Source organism: Cervus elaphus, chromosome 20 (assembly GCF_910594005.1).
Source record: "Cervus elaphus chromosome 20, mCerEla1.1, whole genome shotgun sequence".
Classification (NCBI taxonomy): domain Eukaryota; kingdom Metazoa; phylum Chordata; class Mammalia; order Artiodactyla; family Cervidae; genus Cervus; species Cervus elaphus.
Window position 1 is genome coordinate 43571378 of NC_057834.1, and position 21947 is coordinate 43593324.

At 44.5% G+C, this 21947-nt stretch overlaps 3 protein-coding genes across 3 annotated transcripts; 2 read left to right on the plus strand and 1 right to left on the minus strand.

Annotated features, from left to right (window-relative positions):
* The first annotated feature begins 3258 nt into the window (after positions 1 to 3258).
* On the plus strand, positions 3259 to 3817 carry LOC122677083 (histone H2A type 2-B). Its single transcript, XM_043876876.1, has one exon. It carries the CDS (start codon positions 3351 to 3353, stop codon positions 3741 to 3743), a length of 393 nt encoding a protein of 130 aa, XP_043732811.1. The 5' UTR covers positions 3259 to 3350; the 3' UTR covers positions 3744 to 3817.
* Positions 3818 to 3887: 70 nt separating this feature from the next.
* LOC122677084 (histone H2A type 2-C) lies at positions 3888 to 4367 on the minus strand. The gene has a single exon (XM_043876877.1). The coding sequence runs from the start codon at positions 4296 to 4298 to the stop codon at positions 3909 to 3911; it is 390 nt and encodes a 129-aa protein (XP_043732812.1). The 5' UTR covers positions 4299 to 4367; the 3' UTR covers positions 3888 to 3908.
* Positions 4368 to 4584: 217 nt separating this feature from the next.
* LOC122677085 (histone H2B type 2-E) lies at positions 4585 to 6899 on the plus strand. The gene has a single exon (XM_043876879.1). It carries the CDS (start codon positions 4622 to 4624, stop codon positions 5000 to 5002), a length of 381 nt encoding a protein of 126 aa, XP_043732814.1. The 5' UTR covers positions 4585 to 4621; the 3' UTR covers positions 5003 to 6899.
* Positions 6900 to 21947: the final 15048 nt, after the last annotated feature.

Below are 21947 nucleotides of genomic sequence, written 5' to 3' on the forward strand. Positions count from 1 at the left end.
AGCTCAGGAAGTAAAAATTTAAGTCTATTCTTTTCTCTATAGCATTCTACCTTCTGGCCTTGATAGCGACAAAGTAAAGGAACAAATTAATCCCACTAGAGGATTGTAAGTAAAGAAAAATGTATGGGAAACCCCTGTAAGTTAATGATCATGCAAGAATTCAGGTTTGCTTAACTTCAAAACCAAGCAGGCTTGCTTAGCAACAAAACCACAAAACAAAAACCCCCAAACAATAAAACAATGGTGGCATGAGACCCACATCCTGCCCAGTGAGCTCAGCAAACTGATTCTTAGGACAAACTTCTCTGCACATATTAAAAACAAACAAAAAATATAAGGAAAGGGTGACAAACTGAAACTTGAGATGACTCACCACTTTTAGTATATGTTACTGTCTTTTCCAAACAGGAAAAGGAGTACACATCAAGGCTGTATATTGTCACCTTGCTTATTTAACTTACATGCAGAGTACATCATGAGAAACGCAGGGCTGGAAGAAGCACAAGCTGGAATCAAGATTTCCGGGAGAAATAGCAATAACCTCAGATATGCAGATGACACCACCCTTATGGCAGAAAGTGAAGAGGACCTAAAAAGCCTCTTGATGAAAGTGAAAGAGGAGAGTGAAAAAGTTGGCTTAAAGCTCAACATTCAGAAAACTAAGATCATGGCATCTGGTCCCACCACTTCATGGCAAATAGATGGGGAAACAGAGGAAACAGCAGCTGACTATTTTTGGGGGCTGCAAAATCACAGCAGATGGTGATTGCAGCCATGAAATTAAAAGACGCTTACTCCTTGGAAAGAAAGTTATGACCAACCTAGACAGCATATTGAAAAGCAGAGAGATTACTTTGCCAACAAAGGTCCATCTAGTCAAGGCTATGGTTTTTCCAGTGGTCATGTAAGGATGTGAGAGTTGGACTGTGAAGAAAGCTGAGCGCTGAAGAACTGAGGCTTTTGAACTATGGTGTTGGAGAAGACTCTTGCGAGTCCCTTGGACTGCAAGGAGATCCAACCAGTCCATCCTAAAGGAGATCAGTCCTGGGTGTTCTTTGGAAGGACTGATGCTGAAGCTCCAATACTTTGGCCACCTCATGTGAAGAGTTGACTCATTGATAAAGACCCTGATGCCAGGAGAAGGGGTCAACAGAGGATGAGATGGCTGGATGGCATCACCGACTTGATGGACATGAGTTTGGGTAAACTCCGGGAGTTGGTGATGGACAGGGAGGCCTGGTGTGCTGCAGTTCATGGGGTCCCAGAGTCAGACACAACCGAGCAACTGAACTGAACTGCCTTTTTGCTCATTTTTATCGTGCCGTGACAGTCCCAGGTTGACCATGTAGGGAAGAGAAAACGCCCCTGCGGATGTGGAGGAGGGACTGGTTATGGAAGCTTGATATCCACTCAAGAATGAGGAAGAAGGTAGTCTCCCTGCCCCCCTTTTTCTTTGATTATAAAACTGCAACCCACTTAAATTCTCAGGGCATGGCACCCTCTCATCCTTCCACTTGTAAGCCTCATAAATGCCCTATTTTAATAAATCACCTTTTAATCTATCAATTTGCCTCTTGCTGAATTCTTTCTGCACTTAGACAAAGAATGGAAGCTTGGAAGCTCTGCAGAGCCCCAAAGACATTTCAGCGGTTTCAACTTTGTGGGATATTTAGAAAAGAGTGAAAATGGTGTGCAGATGTAGAACTCCCAGGCATGGGAGGCTGAGGAGGAAGAAATGGAACTTTCAGGAAAGATTTCTCTGGAAGGTTAAGTGGAGGATTGGGCAAAGGAGTCTCTAGGGACTGTTGTTGAGTCTAAGATCATGGAGGAAATGGCTGAAGTTAAAGAAATAACCGTGCATATTATGCTGTTCTCTTTGCGATCCCATGGACTGCAGCACGCCAGGCCTCCCTGTCCATCACCAACTCCCGGAGTTTACTCAAACTCATGTCCATTGAGCTGATGATGCCATCCAACCATCTCATCCTCTGTCGTCCCCTTCTCCTCTCGCCTTCAATCTTTCCCAGCATCAGGGTCTTTTCCAGTGAGTCAGCTCTTCGCATCAGGTGGCCAAAGTATTGGGGTTTCACCTTCAACATCAGTCCCTCCAATGAATACTCAGGAATATTCATGAATATATGCTGTAAGATACAGGAAACTGTAGATGTTAGCTCAGGTACCGGGCAGACTGTTGGTGCAATTCAGGAAAAGAACAAAGAGAGGGGAGCTGGGGGGGGTGGTGGGGTGGTGGTGGGGTGTGTGTGTGTGACTGGATGAGTTTGCTTTTGGCTAGGTTTTGGGTAGGTTATGAGTTATTGGGACAGATAAGTTGAAGTATCCAGTAAACAGGTATATAGGCCTGAGCTTCTGCAACAAGTACTAGTTGAAAGCACGGAATTGGGTACGACTTCAGGAAGACTGAAGAATGGAGGTGCGCGGAAAAGGCGAGTAGGGAGGCAGAGCCGAGCTGAACACTGGGATTTAAACACGGGCAGAGGAAAAGAAGGAAAGACGGAGGGCGACGTTTTGAAGGCCAAGGGAAAGACGCCTTCAAGTTGAGGGCGGTTCGGGACGCCTCCTGGAGATCAAGAGGAAGATGACATCCTATTGTGGGCTTCCCTAGTGGCTCAGACCGTAAGGAATCCACCTGCCTGCAATGCTGGAGACCCGGATTCGATCTCTGGGTCGGGAAGATCCCCTGAGAAGGAAATGGCCCTCGGTTAAACCGGAGTCTGAGGTACAGAAACGGGTGGGGGTGGGGCGAAGCCACACCTCAGGCAACAAAATCGAAAGAAGAGGCCTCAGTAGTTCTACATTTTTTAAGGTAGTCTGGCTTTGACAAGCCAGAAAAGGAGGAACTTAGTAACTTAAGGTTTCAAGGGATAATTAGCTTCAGAATTCGGGACCCTCGAGTGGGAGTAACTGCCATCTGCTAAAGGCTCTCCGCAGCCCTTTAGGATCCTTTCTGGGATTTCCCTTGGTGTAAACCGGAAAAAACCTACCATCCCTAAGCTAGAAAAAAATTACCACTCAGTAAATAAACCAAAACAGAAGAGCGTTTTGTTTGAAAGCCTTCACTTTAAAAACACTGGCATGCAAATAAAGGGCTTTAATGTGGCTCACAACGATTGGTAGGTACTTATAGAAGCCGTCATTTCCTCGTAGCGCAAGATGCAAACGAAGAGTCTGCTTTTCGCTTTCCTATTGGCTGTTCGATCGGACTCCGCTTTAAGCCAATCGAACCACTTCCCTTCACCCCTCCCGGTAGCTCTTATAAATTACATCAAATTGGTTATCCTTGCCATATCCTTCTCCTTGAAAAAGAAGCTGTAACTGCAGTTTTAGCAGTAATGTCAGGCCGCGGAAAGCAGGGAGGCAAAGCTCGGGCCAAGGCTAAGTCGCGCTCATCCCGCGCTGGCCTTCAGTTCCCCGTAGGGCGAGTGCACCGCCTGCTGCGCAAAGGCAACTACGCCGAAAGGGTGGGGGCCGGCGCGCCGGTGTACTTGGCGGCAGTGCTGGAGTACCTGACCGCGGAAATCCTGGAGCTGGCGGGCAACGCCGCCCGAGACAACAAGAAGACGCGCATCATCCCTCGCCATTTGCAACTGGCCGTGAGAAATGATGAGGAGCTCAACAAGTTACTCGGGGGTGTCACTATTGCCCAGGGCGGTGTCTTACCTAACATCCAGGCAGTCTTATTGCCCAAAAAAACGGAGAGTCACAAGCCTGGCAAGAATAAGTAATTAAGAGGCTTGGTACCATCCCCACTCACCCCAAAGGCTCTTTTAAGAGCCACCACCAAAGTGTCAAAATAAAGGGCTGATCACAAAACAGCGCATTAGCTCTTTTTTTGAAAACTTGGGTGGCTCTAAAAAGAGCCTTTGTTCTTTGGTTTACTTTGTAAGGCTTTATTTGCTTTTGGCCTTATGGCTTTCGGTTTTCTTTGGTAATAGAACGGCTTGGATGTTGGGCAGAACGCCGCCCTGGGCGATGGTGACCTTGCCCAACAGCTTGTTCAGCTCTTCGTCGTTGCGGATGGCCAGCTGCAGGTGACGAGGGATGATGCGCGTTTTCTTGTTGTCTCGCGCCGCGTTGCCGGCCAGCTCCAGGATCTCGGCAGTCAGGTACTCCAGGACCGCCGCCATGTAGACGGGCGCGCCGGCCCCCACCCGCTCAGCGTAGTTGCCTTTGCGCAGCAGGCGGTGCACCCGCCCTACCGGGAACTGCAAGCCTGCGCGGGACGAACGCGACTTGGCCTTTGCGCGGGCCTTGCCTCCCTGCTTTCCGCGACCAGACATGGCTAAAGATAAACGTAGTACAGTTAAAGATCAGATCCCCTGGTCAAACGATTTAAAATATCAACGCTTGGAAAGCCTTTATAAGTTTCCCGAGGGGTGGGGTCAGGAACGAGCTTTTCATTGGTCCTAAATTGGCTCCTGAAACGGCCAATAAGGTTAAAGAGTCGGTGTTGTTCTGTAGCTATTACTGATAACGTAAGGTCTCTCCGCGGACCAATGGAAACGTAAGACTTTTGGAGCCTTAATTTGCATGCGGTGGTTATAAATGGATCAGGCCCGCCCATTCTCATACCTCTTTTTTTGCCAAACGGTGTTGTTCCACAATGCCTGAGCCGGCAAAATCCGCTCCCGCGCCCAAGAAGGGCTCCAAGAAAGCCGTCACTAAAGCCCAGAAAAAGGACGGCAAGAAGCGCAAGCGCAGCCGCAAGGAGAGCTATTCCATCTACGTGTACAAGGTGCTGAAGCAGGTGCACCCGGACACCGGCATCTCGTCCAAGGCCATGGGCATCATGAACTCGTTTGTCAACGACATCTTCGAGCGCATCGCGGGCGAAGCGTCGCGCTTGGCGCATTACAACAAGCGCTCGACCATCACGTCCCGGGAGATCCAGACGGCCGTGCGCCTGCTGCTGCCCGGCGAGCTGGCGAAGCACGCCGTGTCCGAGGGCACCAAGGCGGTCACCAAGTACACCAGCTCCAAGTGAGTCCCTGCCGGGACGCGGCGCTCGCACGAGTCGCAAAGCCGCTTGATTTTCCAAAGGCTCTTTTCAGAGCCACCCACCTAATCACCAGAAAAGAGCCTTGTTCACTTGTTTTTTCCTCAGTTCCTCACAAAGTAAGTTACTCTAGTTGGCTAAAAGTAATGGAAGAGGACACACGGAGCTTTTTAAGCCCTTATGACTTAAGATTCCTGGCGCGTGACTGGCTTTGCTTTTGAATCTAGGGCGCGTCTTAACCCTCACTGCTGCTTAGCTTTCGTATGAGTCAGTTCTAAATTAGGATACTGAGACTGCTCCTAGACTTGTGTCCTGGTGACTCTGTTGGGTACGTTTCACCGGTGTTCCAAAACGAAGTGAGTGATTTTAGCTATCCACATTTAAGAAAGAACCCCAGGACACGACCAAGCCCGGGTCTTCCGAACACTGCGTCACAGCCCTGAAGAATTACACGAGTTTGGCAGCTGCGTGGGAGCCGGATCACCAGTTAGGCCCTTGCGATGAGGCTTCTTGTGGACACCGCGGTTCGGGATACTTCGTACTGAGCCCGCGCTGCCTGGTCTCAGCCTTCCCCTGATTGGACATGAATATTCAAAATCTCCCGCCGCTCCGGAATTCATAGGTTCTGGTTTGCTCCGCTCACTTTGGCGCTGTGAGATTCCTGTTATTTCCTGGTTTGTGGATCATTTTTGCTTTTAATTCTTTTCTCGACATATTTAGGCGTCAAGTCACTGCAAGGCGCTAGTCATTTTAGTTTGGTCTCAAACGTCACCTCTCAGACACCTTCGGGAAGTTGCGCCTCTCCTTCCTGTCTCTGGTCCCTCACTATTTTATCTTCCTCCTAGCAGCTGTCAGAAATTGTTTTGCTATTAATAGTTGGTTTTTTCCCCCTTGTTTGCCATTTTCTTGAAGACCTTAACAAACTATTGGTTTAGTTTTCGTCTATATCGTCCCCGCCAACGAGTGCTTGGCACACAGTGGACACTTAAGTACTTACTGGATTAGTATTTGTTCAATTTATTTTTCTGTCCCTCTTCTTTTAAAAATCGCCTTCATGGATGGATGGATGCGGTTCATTTCCATTAGATGTATGTGAAGACATGATGGAAATGTTTCTGAGCTTTCCCAAGTTGGCTATGGTCACCTCAGGGCAACAGCTGGGAGGAGGGCTGTATTTGTGTGTGTGTTTATGCTAAGGAGGAGGTGGCAGTCCTTTATGCTTTTCAGTTTGGTCTAATCTTTTGGATTTTCATTCAATTCAGAACATTGCTCACTGGAAGATCCTTTTCCTTTCTTCATTTATGACACCCTCCTTCCATCCTGATCTTTTGTTCCCCACTGAGATGAACTTTTCATTTACATTCACAGTTTGATTTGCTCTTCAGGCGGCCCTATAAAATAGACGAGGTTGGGGCTTCCCTGGTGGCTCTGGTAAAGAATCCGCCTGCCAGTGCATAAGACACAGGTTCGATCCCTGATCCAGGAAGATCCCAGAGAGGAAAAAAAAAAAAAAAGAGAATGTTAATATTCCTTTAAAAATCAGGTTGAGAGTTGAGTGGTCCACTGGTCATGCAGCTAACATTGTCCAACTTTGTACCCTCAGATGCAAGGACGATTGCATTTTAGTTTTATTTTACTGTAATTATGGAATGTTGTATTTTTCTGTCCAAGCCTTGATTCTGCTGATAATGGCACTGATGGCCTGATCAGCTATTCAACTCTGCTTTTGGATAAGGGGTCCTGGAGTTGATTGCAGGGGCTTCATGAATCCAAATGGACTCCAGACATTATCAGAGACTAAATAAATCTTAATGTTTCTTACATGTGTGTTTTCAAATGTGTGTATATGCTATTATTGTTAATAAATTTACCAGTTAATTTAAAAGCTTGGCTGTATTCTTTTATCAGTAATATATTTTCTAACTAAATAGATAAAATCACTACTGGGTCTAAGCAAATGTATAGAGATGTTTGGCTGCCTCTGACCTGGAAGGTGAATATTTATAAACCATCAACCAAATTTGCTTTTACTACAGAAGGGTATTGGGGTGAAATAGTCTTTTAGGAGGACACTGTTAATGCTTAGTAACTGAAAAATGCATGAGCACAAAATGAAACAAAGGTCATGACCACAAACAAGCACTATAAATAGAGAAAAAATAGTTACTAACAAAGTTTAGAAAACACATTTAGTATGTGTCTCTTGGATGTTTTTCTAGGTCCTTCACACCTATTGACTCATTTAATCCTCACAAGAACTTTATGAAATAGTTACCACTGTTGTCTCCCACTTTACAGATGAGGAAACAGGCATAGAAAGGCTTCTCAGAAACTCTCAAAGAATAGTTAGTTCAATGTTTCAGGGACTTGAGAAAGTAAGATCCAAAGTAAGATCCCTCTCCAAAAACCTGTATTTGTGGCGAAATACTTATGCTTTAAAATTATATCACCTACTTTAATTTCAGGATGCACCGAGGGTATAAGTCTATGATGGAGGTGGTGGCTGAAAGACTTGAGGTGGTAGTAGTGGTGGCTGAAAGTCTCTGTGTGGAGGGCTCTCATTTTCCATTCCAGAGGCCATAGCTCAACTCTGTTTAGTTTGTCCCCATAGTCATAGGATGGAGAAGGCAATGGCACCCCACTCCATTACTCTTGCTTGGAAAATCCCGTGGATGGAGGAGCCTGGTAGGCTGCAGTCCATGGGGTCGCACAGAGTCAGACACGACTGAAGCAACTTAGCAGCAGCAGCGGAGTCATAAGGCTCACCAGCTGAAATACTTTTACTGAGATAAGAGAGCTTTGGTAACTGGTTGTAGGCTCCTCCTGGGCATGATGTTTACTAGGAAGGAAGTTATAAAGTGAGGAAGGGGAAAGAAGTGTTATAGTTGATATTTTAACTCTGGAGACGAGGTGATTATTGATGGTCAGATTTATCCTCCTAAAGAACCTCTTTGATTTCTTCTTTCTCCTTCTCAAACATCTCTATACATTTGATTAGTGAAGTGAAAGTCACTCAGTCGTGTCCAACTCTTTGCCACCCTGTGGACTAGACAGTCGGCGGAATTCTCCAGGCCAGAATACTGGAGTGGGTTGCCATTTCCTTCTCCAGGGGATCTTCCCAACTCAGGGATCAAACCAGGTCTCCTGCATTGCAGCCAGATTCTTTACCAGCTGAGCCACGAGAGAAGCCCAAGTTGGAGTTAGTAACAATACTTGTTATAAAAATACTTGCTTCTACTTAGCACTTAAACTGTTTAGTTGTCCTCTGCTGAGTGGTTTACATGCATTGCCTCATTTAATCTTCACAGCCACCACTTAAGATAGGTTCTGTTCTTATTATTTTATAGGTAAAGGAAATTGAATCTCAGAGAAATTAAATAACTTGTCCAGGATCATTTCAGAAGTAAGTGGTGGAACTACAACCCAATGTACACTTTGATATTCAGGGCCCTCCATAATCTGCTTCTTCCTTCGTTCACAGCTCTTATCTCCTACTGCTATACATACAGGTTTTCTGCTCTATCACCTTCCCCTAAACCCATTTGCTCTTTCCCGGGACCATACTGCACTGCTCTTTCTTTCTGGCCAAGCCAGAGCTTTCTTTCAAGCCAAGGCCATAATCTTCCACCCCAAATGACACCTCTCAATTAATTTCTCTACCTTCATCTCTTCTTTAAAAATAGTAACAAACTGTTTACTACAGTAATTGGCATACAATAAACTGTACATGTTTAAAATACAATTTAAGTTTAGACATATGTATATACCCATGAAAACATCACTACAATCATCATAATGGACATTCCATTCCCCCCCCCCCCACCCTCCATAAAAGGTTTCTTTATGCTCCTTTTATAATTCTTCCCTCCTGGCCACTTCATCAGTGTCCTCCTTTGGCTCTGTTCCTGCCCTCAGGGAACCACTGGTTTGCTTTATATCATTATAGTTTGTATCATACAGTGGGTATCATTTGTATCTGGCTTCGTTCACTCAGCGTAAGATTCGTTCATATTTAGGTGCAGGTATCAGTAGTTCATTCCTTTGTATTGGTGAGTTGTAGTCCATTTTATGGCCTCAATTGATAATTTCAGTCACTTGATGGATAGTTGTGTTGTTTCCAGTCCTTTCTTCACCTTTTCTTTTCTCCCCTCCTTGGCTTCTCCACATGGCAAGTGAGATCTTAGCTCCCCAGTCAGGGATGGAACCTGTGCCCACTCCAGTGAAAGCATGGAGTGTTAACCACTGGACTGCCAGGGAAGCCACCTTCCTCCACTTTTTAATGCATTCCAACTTTGTGTCATGATGGTTCCACAGTAAAATTTCTGCCTTCAAATGGGAAGGAATTCAGAAGGGGGATAAGGCATATACACAAATAGCTATTCTATTCAAGTAGGACAAAGTATTAGGGTTTCACTTCTGTTATCCTAGGCTCAAAATCTCTCTAATCCATTTTATGTCCTGTGACTAAAGTAGTAGACTATAGCACAGACCTGACCGTATCACCTACCTGCTCACAAACCTCCAGTGGCCTGCCTTACAGCCATAGTTTGGCCTTCAAAAGAAAAAAGAAAGGAAGTCTGGATAACTCTGGTCCTTTAAAAAGGAGGCTAACATTGATTACAATATGGCTAATCAGTGACTGTGGCACAGGGAGTAAGCCTGAGGGGCAGCTCTGTTCGGGTTGCAAACTTGACCTCTAGCTTAAAGACTATCCCTGTGACTAGGGCGACTGGGTTTAATCATTCATTTAGTATAGGTGATTGAAAATCTGTATCTGCTTATTTTATAAATAATTATTATCTAGTCCCTGATGGCTCAGTGGTGAAGAATCTGCTTGCCAATTCAGGAGGCGCAAGAGAATTGGGTTCAATCCCCGGGTGGAGAAGATCCCCTGGAGAAGGAAATGGCAACTCATTCTAGTATTCTTGCCTGAGAAATCCCATGGACAGAGGAGTCTGACGGGCTATGGGGTCACAAAAGAGTCGACACGACTTAGGAAGTAAACAACAACCTGGATTGAAAACCAAGGCTGCTTCTCTGCATCAGAATGATTTAGGTTGTCTGGGCAGGAAGAGGATATTTCATGCTTACTGATAAGATTTCACACAAAAAAAGTTCTGTTAATCTAGGATTTTTAAGAGAACATGGTTTCTCAGTGAGTAAGAAAGCTGTGGTCACTCAAGGGGATTCTGATTCTTTGTAGCTACAGTTATATGTCCTTGGGACTTGTGTTTCCTCTAATTCTTTGACTAGATTATCCCAGCCTGATGAATGGCAGAACAGATTTTTTACTTTCTCAGAATGCATGTAAGTGGTATTGTGTTTTATATTTTATTCTATTTTTTACCTTCTCCCTTTCTAACCTATATTTTAAACATTGACCTTTGCCTCTCTACTCCCACCAGACATTTGCATCTCTCTTTGCTATCCATGTTGTGATATAAATGTGCACTCTGTTGACTGAAGTACTGCACTAAACTTCAAGAAGTACAAACAGCACACTTTATCCCCCTCTCTCCCAGTGAAAAGCACCCACATTTGCTCCAATTCCCCAACATCACAAAAATGCTGTTATAAACATCATTGTTCATTCCCTTATATAAACCTAGCCTATCCCTAATTTTGCATTTGAGGTCCCTGAAACTGGTCCTTAATGTCCCTAGCATGAAAAGCTCACTTCTCCTTATTGCCTCTTGTCTGTGCTACATGTTTGTTTTCACCGCCCCTTCTGCCTGGATTACACCACCTTCCTTAGCCCACAATCTGAACATGTCTCAAATCCTAAATATTCTTGAGAACGCACCTCAAATATCACCTCCTACAGGATGGGTTCCCTTGTTTGTTCAGCTGGAATTGACCTTTCCCTCTCGGCTTCCAAAAGCTCAACCTGCATTTCTCTTTATCATCCTCCACAATAGGCCTTCCACTCCTGCTGTTCACATGGGTATCACTTCCCCACAAAGACAGGCATCAGGTTGTGTACAAGAATAGAGAAATTCAGAAGGCATGTTTCAGAGAAATATTGACTTTAAAACATAAGATGACTTTTACTTTATCCTTTGTAGTGTTCTCTAGCCATTGTTTTTTTAGCTATGGGTTGTAACTTATTAGTGGGTTATGAAATTGGTTTTTGATAGAGATCACCTTTTTCCTCCCCTTTTTTAAGAAGAGAAGAGAAAAATATCAGAGTATGTCACAAATAGTAAATATCACTTTGTGAAACCTATTATAATTCATATTCTTTTGTGAATGTGACTAAGAAGCAACGTAAAAGTGTTTCTTACTGGGGGTTGAGGTTAGAAGAGGTCTCTTCTACTGTACTGAAAGGTCACAGAAAATGCCCCTCCAGAATATACCACTTTGGCATATTGATAATTTTGAGCTGTAGTCACTTGCAAAAGAGGATATGTAGAGGCCGACTTTCTGAACTCCCATTAGCTGCCAAAGAACAGATTTTCCAAAAGAAACTTGATTGTCATAACTGCCCTCCCCCAGGAATTAGACTGATCGGGAAAGATTGACTCATCACAGGAGAGGAGACTAGAAGTCAAGACCATACCCAGACCAACTTTGTCACAAACCGTCACATCTCCCTGGTGGCTCAGATGGTAAAGAATCTGCCCCCAATGTGGGATACCCGGGTTTGATCCCTGTGTCAGGAAGATCCCCTGGAGAAGGAAATGGCCACCCACTCCAATGTTCTTGCCTGGAGAATTCCATCGACACAGGAGCCTGACGGGCTACAATCTATGGGGTGGCAAAAAGTAAGACACAACTGTGTGACTTTCGCTTTCATTATACCTCCCATCTATTATTCTGTGGCCTATTCCTTTCCCCTCAAAGGCATTTATTCTCCCTTAAGAGGCCTACATCTCCCATCCCCTTTCCCTATTAAGAATGATATTTAAGTCTGAATTCTAAGTCATCTTGGGGTGTTACTCAATTTTTTTTTTTCCTGAGTACTTACGTATACATGAGGTATACGTATACATGAGGTATATACATGTTAGCAAACTTTTTTTGACATAAATGAGCCTTGTTCACACCTCTTCTGTTCCTTTTTTCGGAAAGGCTGTCACCTGTTTCTGTCCTGTTTTCTTCATGATAGGTTATTTTAGAGGGATGACCATTTTTCTCCCCACCCACAGAAATCCCCACATCCACCTCACACAAATGCAGATGACCAAATTCTAATCAAGAGTGACTTTGGATCGGATTTCCAACCTCTAAGCAGTAGAGACAGCACAGTCTGAAACAGAGGATGTGACAGTAAATGTCTCCAAAGACGAGGAAGGGCACTTTTGGTTTCCAGAACAGAACAGACTTGTTCAAGAGGCCCACAAGCCTCAGCCGATCACCAGGATCCACTGGATCTTTCTGCTTGGGAGGACTGTCGCCGTCACTGGCACCCCTGATTCATCAGCTGTGCTCCCAGGGCTCCTCAGCTACAGCGAACTCAGCTTGCCTTTACAAGCAAAGCAGGCCCTCAACAAATGTTTACAGAGTGAAAAGAAGGATTACAGAAGAGGTCAGGGCAGCCTCACAGACAATAAGAGTATTTTGCTATACCACAAACACTCCCACACCCATTTCTATTGGTCTAGTGGAGCATTACTTTCAGTTAGGCTGCTTTTAGGATGAGAAAATACACAAAAAAAGTGGGAGACGGCCTTGAGGTGTCACGAGCTTAAGTTCTTTGTGCTTCCACATTACATTAGGGGTTACAAAGGCAAGCTGCAGGGCTGTCGGAAGGAATGATGAAGACTCAGTGCACTCGATGTTCACAGGACAAGAAATCAAGAATAAAGGTTTTAAAAAGCAAACAAACATTATAGATGCAATGCTACTATTGGTGATTATTTTGTGCCTATGTTAGCAAACTTCTGTTTGCTTTTTTCTGGTTAATCTCTCTTTTCTGGTTAATCTCTTTTATTATGGGGTCTCACCTAAAAATTGAAAAGGGCAAATTAACTTTCCTCCCCTACAGTACATGTTTTGATGTTATTTGTAGCTATTGTGTATATCACTTTTCCCTGAAACACTGACTCTAATACAAAAAACTAAGAAAAAGGTAAAATACAAAACTTAGATTCAAATTCCATCTTGGCCGTTTTTTAGCTGGGTGACTCACATTCCTAGGTGTCTCGTCTTCACCAGAAAATTTCTTTTCTGTAAGAAAAAAAAAAACCCTCTTCTTCCTTTCCTGGGTTGTTGTGGAATCAAATGAAAGGACATAAGTGAATGGCTTCTGTGATTCATAAGGCACCCAAGAACCCAAATATTCTTAATGTTGGCTGCAGTGTAGCAGAATCTCAAGATGCTAATTATCTAGAGATGAGCTAATGTACTAATTGTTTCCCATGTATTATTAGTCTTTCCACAACATGATTGTACTCTTGCCAAAGGGAATATTTATCAATTAGTGTTCCAAATATTGTTCATCATAATGCTAATTGAGTAATAATTATTAATTCAATGCTGTGTTGAAACTGCTGTATGTATTTTGCATTAACTGTATTTATCTCATTTTATTCCTGTGGTAATTCTATGACGTGTATACATTTATTGTCACTATTTTACAGATATTGAAACTGAGGCCCTGAATTCTTATTCTAGCTTCGTGTCTTTTCTCTTCCAGCTTTTTCCCAGACAAATGAATCCAGGGAACAATCTACTGTTGCCCAGACAGTTCAGACCATCTCCTGGTTAGCAGAGGCCTTTAGCCACGGGCCAAAGACCATCTCCTGGTTAGCAGAGGCCTTTAGCCACGGGCCAAAGACATCTCCCTGTACTGCCCCTCAAACCTGGGCTTCCCCAAGTGGAGATGCAGCCTTCTCTCTAGCCTCTACACTCATAGACACAGGGAGAATTAGTAAAAATGCAGACTCTCACTCTTAGCTTTAATACTCAGGTGTAAGTGACTGACTGAGGGCCTTTTGGAGGTGAAGGGTTCATGGGCACCTAGAGAGGGAAACCAGGGGAAGTATGGGCCTGCTTCCAGAGGTCCATAGAGCTCAGAACTCAGCATCAATTGTGGGTTGAATAGTGTCCCCCCAAAATGTTCAAGTCCACCCAGAAACTCTGTGACTTTATTTGGAAATTCAGTCTTTGCAGACATAACTAAGGGTCTTGAGATTAAATCATCCTGGATTGAGGATGTGATAAGTGAAAGGAAGAGGCAGAGTTGGACACAGAGATTCAGGGAAGAGGGTCATGGGAAGCCAAAGGGAGAAACTGGAGTTATATTGCCAGAGGTCAAGGAACAGAAAGCATGGAAGCTGAAAGGGGCAAGAAAGCATTCTCCCCTAGAAGCTCTGGACAGAGGATGGCTCTGCTAATACTTTGTTTTCAGACTCCTGATTTCCAGAACTGTGAGAATATCAACTTCTATTGTTTTAAGATACCAACTCTCTAGTAATTCTTGGCAGCCCTAAGGGAAAAAGTACAGCATCCTGGCAGCAGTCTGAGTGTGAGCTGTCCTGAAGAGCAAGAAGAGCTTGCCACTGCTACAGACCACAGCAGAATCAACCTGGGCTCTTTCCGCCCTGGCGTGGCCTCAGGGAGCTCTATAGCTGTCCATGGCTAGGAGAGGTCAACCACTGTCTAGGGGCCTTTGGTAACACTTGTGAAGATAGCGATGCCCTGAGGAACTCTGGGTTAAGCTGGTCAAGGGGTTCATGAAGAGGACAATCTGTTTGCTGTGGAAACCAAGACTCCCATTCCAGAAGCCTGTTTTTCTCCTCTACTATCTTCCTACCCTCCCTCCCACCTTTCTTCCAAGTGTACTGCACACTCTGTTCCTGATCACACTCAAATCTCCCTTCCCACAAATTAAAAAAAACCTAGTCTTTCATGAATGACAGGATGGTGTATTATTTTCCCATTCTTAAATTATCACAGATTTAGTGTCTTAAAACAATGCATTTATTCTCTTGTAGTTCTGGAGGCCAGAAGTAAAAAATGAGTCTTAAGGGGCCAAAAATCAAGTGTCAGAAAGACTGATTTCTTCTGGAGGCTCTGCGGAAAGAGTCCATTCCTTGTCTCTTCTAGTTTCTAGAGGCTGCTGGCATTTCTTGCTTCCTGGCCTCATCACCCCATCTCGGCTTCCGTCATTACATCAGTTCCTCCCCACTTAGCCTCCTGCCTCCCTATAATAAGGTCTATTATGGTTACATTTAGGGCCCACAGCAATCAGTGCAAAGAAATAGAGGAAAACAATAGAATGGGAAAGACTAGAGATCTATTCAAGAAAATTAGAGATACCAAGGGAACATTTCATGCAAAGATGGGCTCAATAAAGGACAGAAATGGTATGGACCCAACAGACGCAGAGGATGTTAAAAAGAGGTGGCAAGAATACACAGAAGAACTATACAAAAAAGATCTTCACGACCCAGATAATCACTATTGTGTGATCACTCACCTAGAGCCAGACATCCTGGAATGTAAAGTCAAGTGGGTCTTAGGAAGCATCACTATGAACAAAGCTCTAGTGGAGGTGAGGGAATTCCAGTTGAGCTATTTCAAATCCTAAAAGCTGATGCTGTGAAAGTGCTGCACTCAATATGTCAGCAAATTTGGAAAACTCAGCAGCGGCTATGAGCCTGGAAAAGGTCAGTTTTCATTCCAATCCCAAAGAAAGGCAATGCCATAGAATGCTTAAACTACTGCACAATTGCACTCATCTCACATGCTAGTAAAGTAATGCTCAAAATTCTCCAAGCCAGGCTTCAGCAGTACATGAACTGTGAACTTCCAGATGTTCAAGCTAGTTTTAGAAAAGGCAGAGGAACCAGAGATCAAATTGCCAACATCCACTGGGTCATCGAAAAAGCAAGAGAGTTCCAGAAAAACATCTATTTCTGCTTTATTGACTATGCCAAAGCCTTTGACTGTATAGATCACAACAAACTCTGGAAAATTCTGAAAGAGGTGGGAATACTAGACCACATGACCTGCCTCTTGAGAAATCTGTATGCAGGTCAGGAAGCAACAGTTAGAACTCGACATGGAACAACAAACTGGTTCCAAATAGGTCAAGGCTGTATGTTGTCATCCTGCATATTTAACTTATTTAACTTATATGCAGAGACTCTCTGTGACCCCATGAACTGCAGCATGCCAGGCCTCCCTATCCATCACCAACTCACGGAGCTTACCCAAACTTGTGTCCATTGAGTTGGTGATGCCATCCAACAATCTCATCCTCTGCCTTCCCCTTCTCCTCCTTCCCTCAATCTTTCACAGCATCAGGGTCTTTCCCAATGAGTCAGTTCTTTGCATCAGGTGGCCGAAGTATTGTAGTTTCAGCTTCATCATTAGTCCTTCCAATGAACACCTAGGACTGATCTTTAGGATGGACTGGTTGGATCTCCTTGCAGTTCAAGGGACTCTCAAGAGTCTTCTCCAACATCACAGTTCAAAAGCATCAATTCTTCTGTGCTCAGCTTTCTTTATAGTCCAAATCTCACATCCATACATGACTACTGGAAAAACCATAGCTTTGACTAGATGAACCTTTGTTGGCAAAGTAATGTCTCTGCTTTTTAATATGCTGTCTAGGTTGGTCATAACTTTCCTTCCAAGGAGTAAGCGTCTTTTAATTTCATGGCTGCAATCACCATCTGCTGTGATTTTGCAGCCCCCCAAAATAAAGTCACCCACTGTTTCCCCATCTATTTGCCATGAAGTGGTGGGACCAGATGCCATGATCTTAGTTTTCTGAATGTTGAGCTTTAAGCCAACTTTTTCACTCTCCTCTTTCACTTTCATCAAGAGACTCTTTAGTTCTTCTTCACTTTCTGCCATAAGGGTGGTGTCATCTGGGTATCTGAGGTTATTGATATTTCTCCCGGCAATCTTGATTCCAGCTTGTGCTTCCTCCAGCCCAGCGTTTCTCATGATGTTCTCTCCATATAAGTTAAATAAGCAGGGTGACAGTATACAGCCTTGACCTATTTGGAACCAGTCTGTTTTTCCATGTCGAGTTCTAACTGTTTCTCCCTGACCTGCATACAGATTTGTCAAGAGGCAGGTCAGGTGATCTGGTATTCCCATATCTTCCCAACTCTGGTATTCCCAATTCTCCACAGTTCTTTGTGATCCACATAGTCAAAGGCTTTGGCATAGTCAATAAAGCAGAAGTAGATGTTTTTCTGGAACTCTCTTGCTTTTTCGATGATCCAACGGATGTTGGCAATTTGATCTCTGGTTCCTCTGCCTTTTCTAAAACTAGCTTGAACATCTGGAAGTTCACGGTTCACATACTGTTCAAGTCTGGCTTGGAGAATTTTGAGCATTACTTTGCTAGCGTGTGAGGTGAGTGCAATTGTAGTGGTAGTTAGAGCATTCGAAAGGATACTAGGTCCTTTTGAGTGAGGATTCAGAAGCCAGGGTTTTAGATCCGTCATGACACAAAACATTTCTTGACTATGTAGGCACTGTCAGGATGCTGACCTACAGATGAAAAGGACCAAATGCCCACTCTGAAGGAACTCAGAGTCCAGTGAGGAACTAGAATGATAAACTAATCCTAGAGGACCTGCCAAAATGGAGAACCTGTATGCTTGTTGCTTCCCTGGTGGCTCAGCTGGTAAAGAATCCACCTGCAATGAGGGAGACCTGGGTTTGATCCCTGGGTTGGGAAAATCCCCTGGAGAAGGGAACAGGTACCTACTCCAGTATTCTGGCCTAGAGAATTCCATGGACTGTATAGTCCATGGGATGGCAAAGAGTCAGACACACCTGAGTGACTTTGATTACATGCTTATTGGAACCCGAGGAGAATGCTGCCTTTTGGCTTAAGGAGTGAGATGGTTGTTGTTGGGGGTGGTGGTGGCGGGGCACAGAAGGGAAACGTCACAAGGCTGAAGTCTACAGACTAAACAATAGGCTTACACAGGAGGGGCACATATCTGGACAGAGAAAGGGTTTTGCCAAGTCATGGAAGTAGCTGGGAATTGAAGACACTGGACAGGGCCAGAATAAACTTATGCAACTTCTGCTTACTGAACCAGGGAAAACTGTTTTTTGGAACTCAGGGAAAGCCTTGGAGGCTAAAGCCTTCCTACAAACAAGAGGTCAGGGGCGGCGGGGTGGGGGTGGGGTGGCCGGCTCAGGAAGGCCCTACAGGGTCCTGCTTGGTTTCACTAGGCAAATAGCTAGGTAACATCTAATTAAACCTATATATAAGGTGGTTTATAATTTTGTTTCAATTTTCTAAATTGCTAATAATAGCATTATAATCTTTTCTAGGGTTTATTTTGACTCACACACTGCTTGCCACTTTACGGGAACTGTTTCTTTAAATAATTCCAACCACCACCACCAGGCTAGTCCCATTATCTCCATTTTACAGATGAGGAACTGAGGCCTGGTGAGATGAAGCATCTTGCCACAATCATGCAGGTAGTAAGAGGTAGAACCAGGACTCAAAGTCACGTCTGGGGCCTTGCCCTTAGCCTCTGCCTCTCTGTACTGACTCTTGATGTGTGGGTTCCATTCTGAAGGTAATGGGGTGGAGGGCATGGAAAGACTGTACAGCACATGAGGGACAAGCTCAGCTCTGGCATTGGGTGGAGATTTTTCTCCACTTGATGATAGGAGACAGGTGGAGACTGGGTAAGCAGGTAGAGAAGATTCCGCTGAAGTAGTGGGGCCAAAAACCTGGTGTTCAATCATGCACCCTCTGGCATTTCCCCTCCCAGCTTCCAGTATGTGCCCTTTACTTGGTGTTTCTTGCTTCATGTGAACTTTGGAGCCCCAGTGCCTTGGTCAGAATCCCTTGCCCTAGCTGTGAGAGCTTGGGCAAAATACTCAAAGCTGCCTAGTCTAAAATGAGAATAAACTGTTTACTTCCCTTGCAGGGTTGTCTTGGTGATTAAAAGAGATACAAAACATAAAGCATGGTCAGAGTCCCTGTGATGACCATCTTTGCCTCTTTGGGACACTCTCTTCCTGTGGCCCTCTTGTTTTTCTGGCTGTTCTGTCTCTTGATGTTCTCTTCATCTGTGAGCCCCCATCACTGCTCCTCCTTGCCTGTCTTCTCTTCTGACTCCTGGGTGCATGAGTGCTAAGTCAGTCTGACTCTTTACAACCCTATGGGCTGTGGCCTACTTGGCTCCTCTGTCCATGTAGATCTCATCTAATTCTCTTCCTCCTATTATCCTTATTTCTGTCCATGTAGATCTCATCTAATTCTCTTCCTCCTATTATCCTTATTTATCTCCTAAGGACTTCCCCCAGAGTAGCTCCAGCTGAGCCCCTTTGCTGATTAAATTAATATTCCTAACTCCTGGTGAATGTACTCTAGATGGATAACCGGAATCTCAGCTTTAATCGCAGCATAGGACTTACTGCAGCTTTTTGGTTCCAAAAGCAATTTCTTCTCCCTAAATTCTCCACCTTAGTGAAATCTACCATTATCTCCTGGCTTCTCAAGTCAAGGAGAGGCTCCTCCCTCTCTTGCATTCTCCAAATACCTCTATCACCAAATATTATCAAATTTACTTTCTATAATTCCCTGAAGTCCATCATTTTATCTCTGTCCACTCTTAGCCACTGCCTTAGCTGAGGCCACCGTCAGCTCTGAGCCTCAAAGTCCAACAAACAAGCCAATGCCATGGCCAACTTTTTCTGAAAACATGCTGGACATGATGAAACTTTTAAAAATAATGTGAATTGATTTTTGCTTGAGTTTCTTTTTTGTCATCTGAAATTGGGAAATTATTTAAGTACCTAAAATAATCAAATTTTGATATTGCCATTAAAAATATTGGGTACTACTTCAGCCTAGTTTTGCAAACAATGAAGACATTCCAAAAGTTTTCTATTAGGCTTAGGAAGTTTGACCTTCACAGAATAGCGGTAGGAATGTCAACTTTGTCCTACTGCCCAAAAGGTATCAATGTTTGCTAAGTGGCTGTTGTGTCCTGCAACCCCATGAACTGTAGCCCGCCAGGCTCCTCTGGCCATGCAATTTCCCAGGAAAGAATACTAGAGCAGGTTGCCATTTCCTACTCCAGTGGATCTTCCTCACCCAGGGATGGAAACTGTGTCCCTTGCATCTCCTGCATGATAAGTACATTCTTTACTACTGAGCCAAAGCTGTCACTAAAATGTGGCAGTTTGGGAAGCCCTGAAGACACTGGAGAATTCCTCAGTCCTCCTAGAACATGCTCACGGTGAGAACCAGATTCTGTTGTCATAAGCTTGTGGGGCAAATCCCCAAGATGGCTGCTGATTGGTGAGGCCGTAGTGTCTTGCCGAGGCCTGACCCTCCACTGGGTGAAAAGGATTGGGTCAAACAGGTCTCGCTTTCTCAGAAAGTGAGTGTGCAGACATCAGTTTGCACTGCCTGTTGTTTCTTGGCCTTATGTGAGGACAGGGGCCTTAGAGAGATGAACAGAGTACACTTCCAGAGTTGAGGCCCAGAGCCCCATTATGTAGCAGCCCTGAAGAGAGATCAATTACTCAGGCAAGACCCTGCCCTTAAGGAGTTCACGTGTGTGACAAGAAGCCAGGAAACACCAACCAGGGAGGGCCTCCCCTTTTCCACCAGCAAGAGACCAGTGCTCCTCTCTCTCTCTCTTTCATCATTCTCCATTCACACCCTGTAACTGTTGAGTTTGGTCAGTGAGCACTCCACTGTTGTTGCAGAAGTAACAGAGGTTGTTAGAAAAATGAAGAAGGCAGGACAGACATTTCTGAGAAGCTAGGAACCCCTGAACTGCTTTAGCCATGAGAGATGCCCCCAGACTGACCCCAAATGTCAGGTCCACGGGGAGATCTTAGATACCTGCTTTAAAATCTGATATATTAATAGTATTACTTCAGGAAATATGATCCTTGGGAGGAAAAGCCCTGACATGGACATCTATACACTCAGGGGTCTGCTCAGCCGTTAATGGCTCAGACGTGCTGGAAAGTCACTCATTGTCTGAGAACTTCAGGCTGTAACTTTGCAAACAAATGTCAGTGGATGAGATGCTGGGTGCACACAGGTCACCCCTGCCCAGCCCCGAGTCACTGCTGCTTCTGCTTACAGATCCCGAGGAACCCGTCTTGCAGCATTGGTCTGAGCAGGGAATGAGACCTAGGGCAGCCATAACAAAATACCACAGCCTGGGTGCCTTAAACAACTTAACTTTATTTTCTAACAGTTCAAAAGGTTAGAAGTCCAAGATCAAAATGTCAATAGGGGGACTTCCCTGGTGATCCAGTGGTTAAGAATCCACCTTGCAATGCAGGGGATACAGGTTTGATCCCTGGTTGGAGAACTAAGATCCCACACGCTTTGCAACAACTAAGACCCAATGTAACCAAGTAAATGAAATAAATGAACAAATTAATAGAAGATGATCAGCTGGCTTGATTTCTTCTGAGATGTGTCTCTTTGGCTTGCAGATGGCTGCCTTCTTGTGTCCTCACAAGACTGTCCCTCTGCTGTGTCCTGATCCCCATCTCTCATACAGATACCAATCATTGGATTAGCACCTATCTTAATGACACCATTTTAATCTTAATCACCACTTTAGAGGTCCTATCCCCAAGTAGAGTCACATCTGAGGTACTAGGAGTTAGGGCCTCGACATATGAATGGGTGGGTGGGGGACACAATTCAGCCCACAACAGGGCCTTTTCTGAAAATCTTTGTGAGCCTGGGGCTAAAAACTGGGTACCTGCTGTCAGAAGCTACAGTCCACTCTGCTCTTCTTTGCCCCCCGCCGCCCCCCTCCAACTCCTTGCAAGGGGCAAAAGTTTTCAACAGTGTGTCTACTTCAATTTCTATTCCCCTCAGTGCATTTTCATTCATCTCTGGTAATGCTTTTACCAACTGTGCTGAGACACAAAACCCCCGAACTCTGACCTCTTCAGGTGCAAACAGGCCATACTCAAGGTTAGAAATAGGTGGCTTCTGAGTCTCGTATGGACT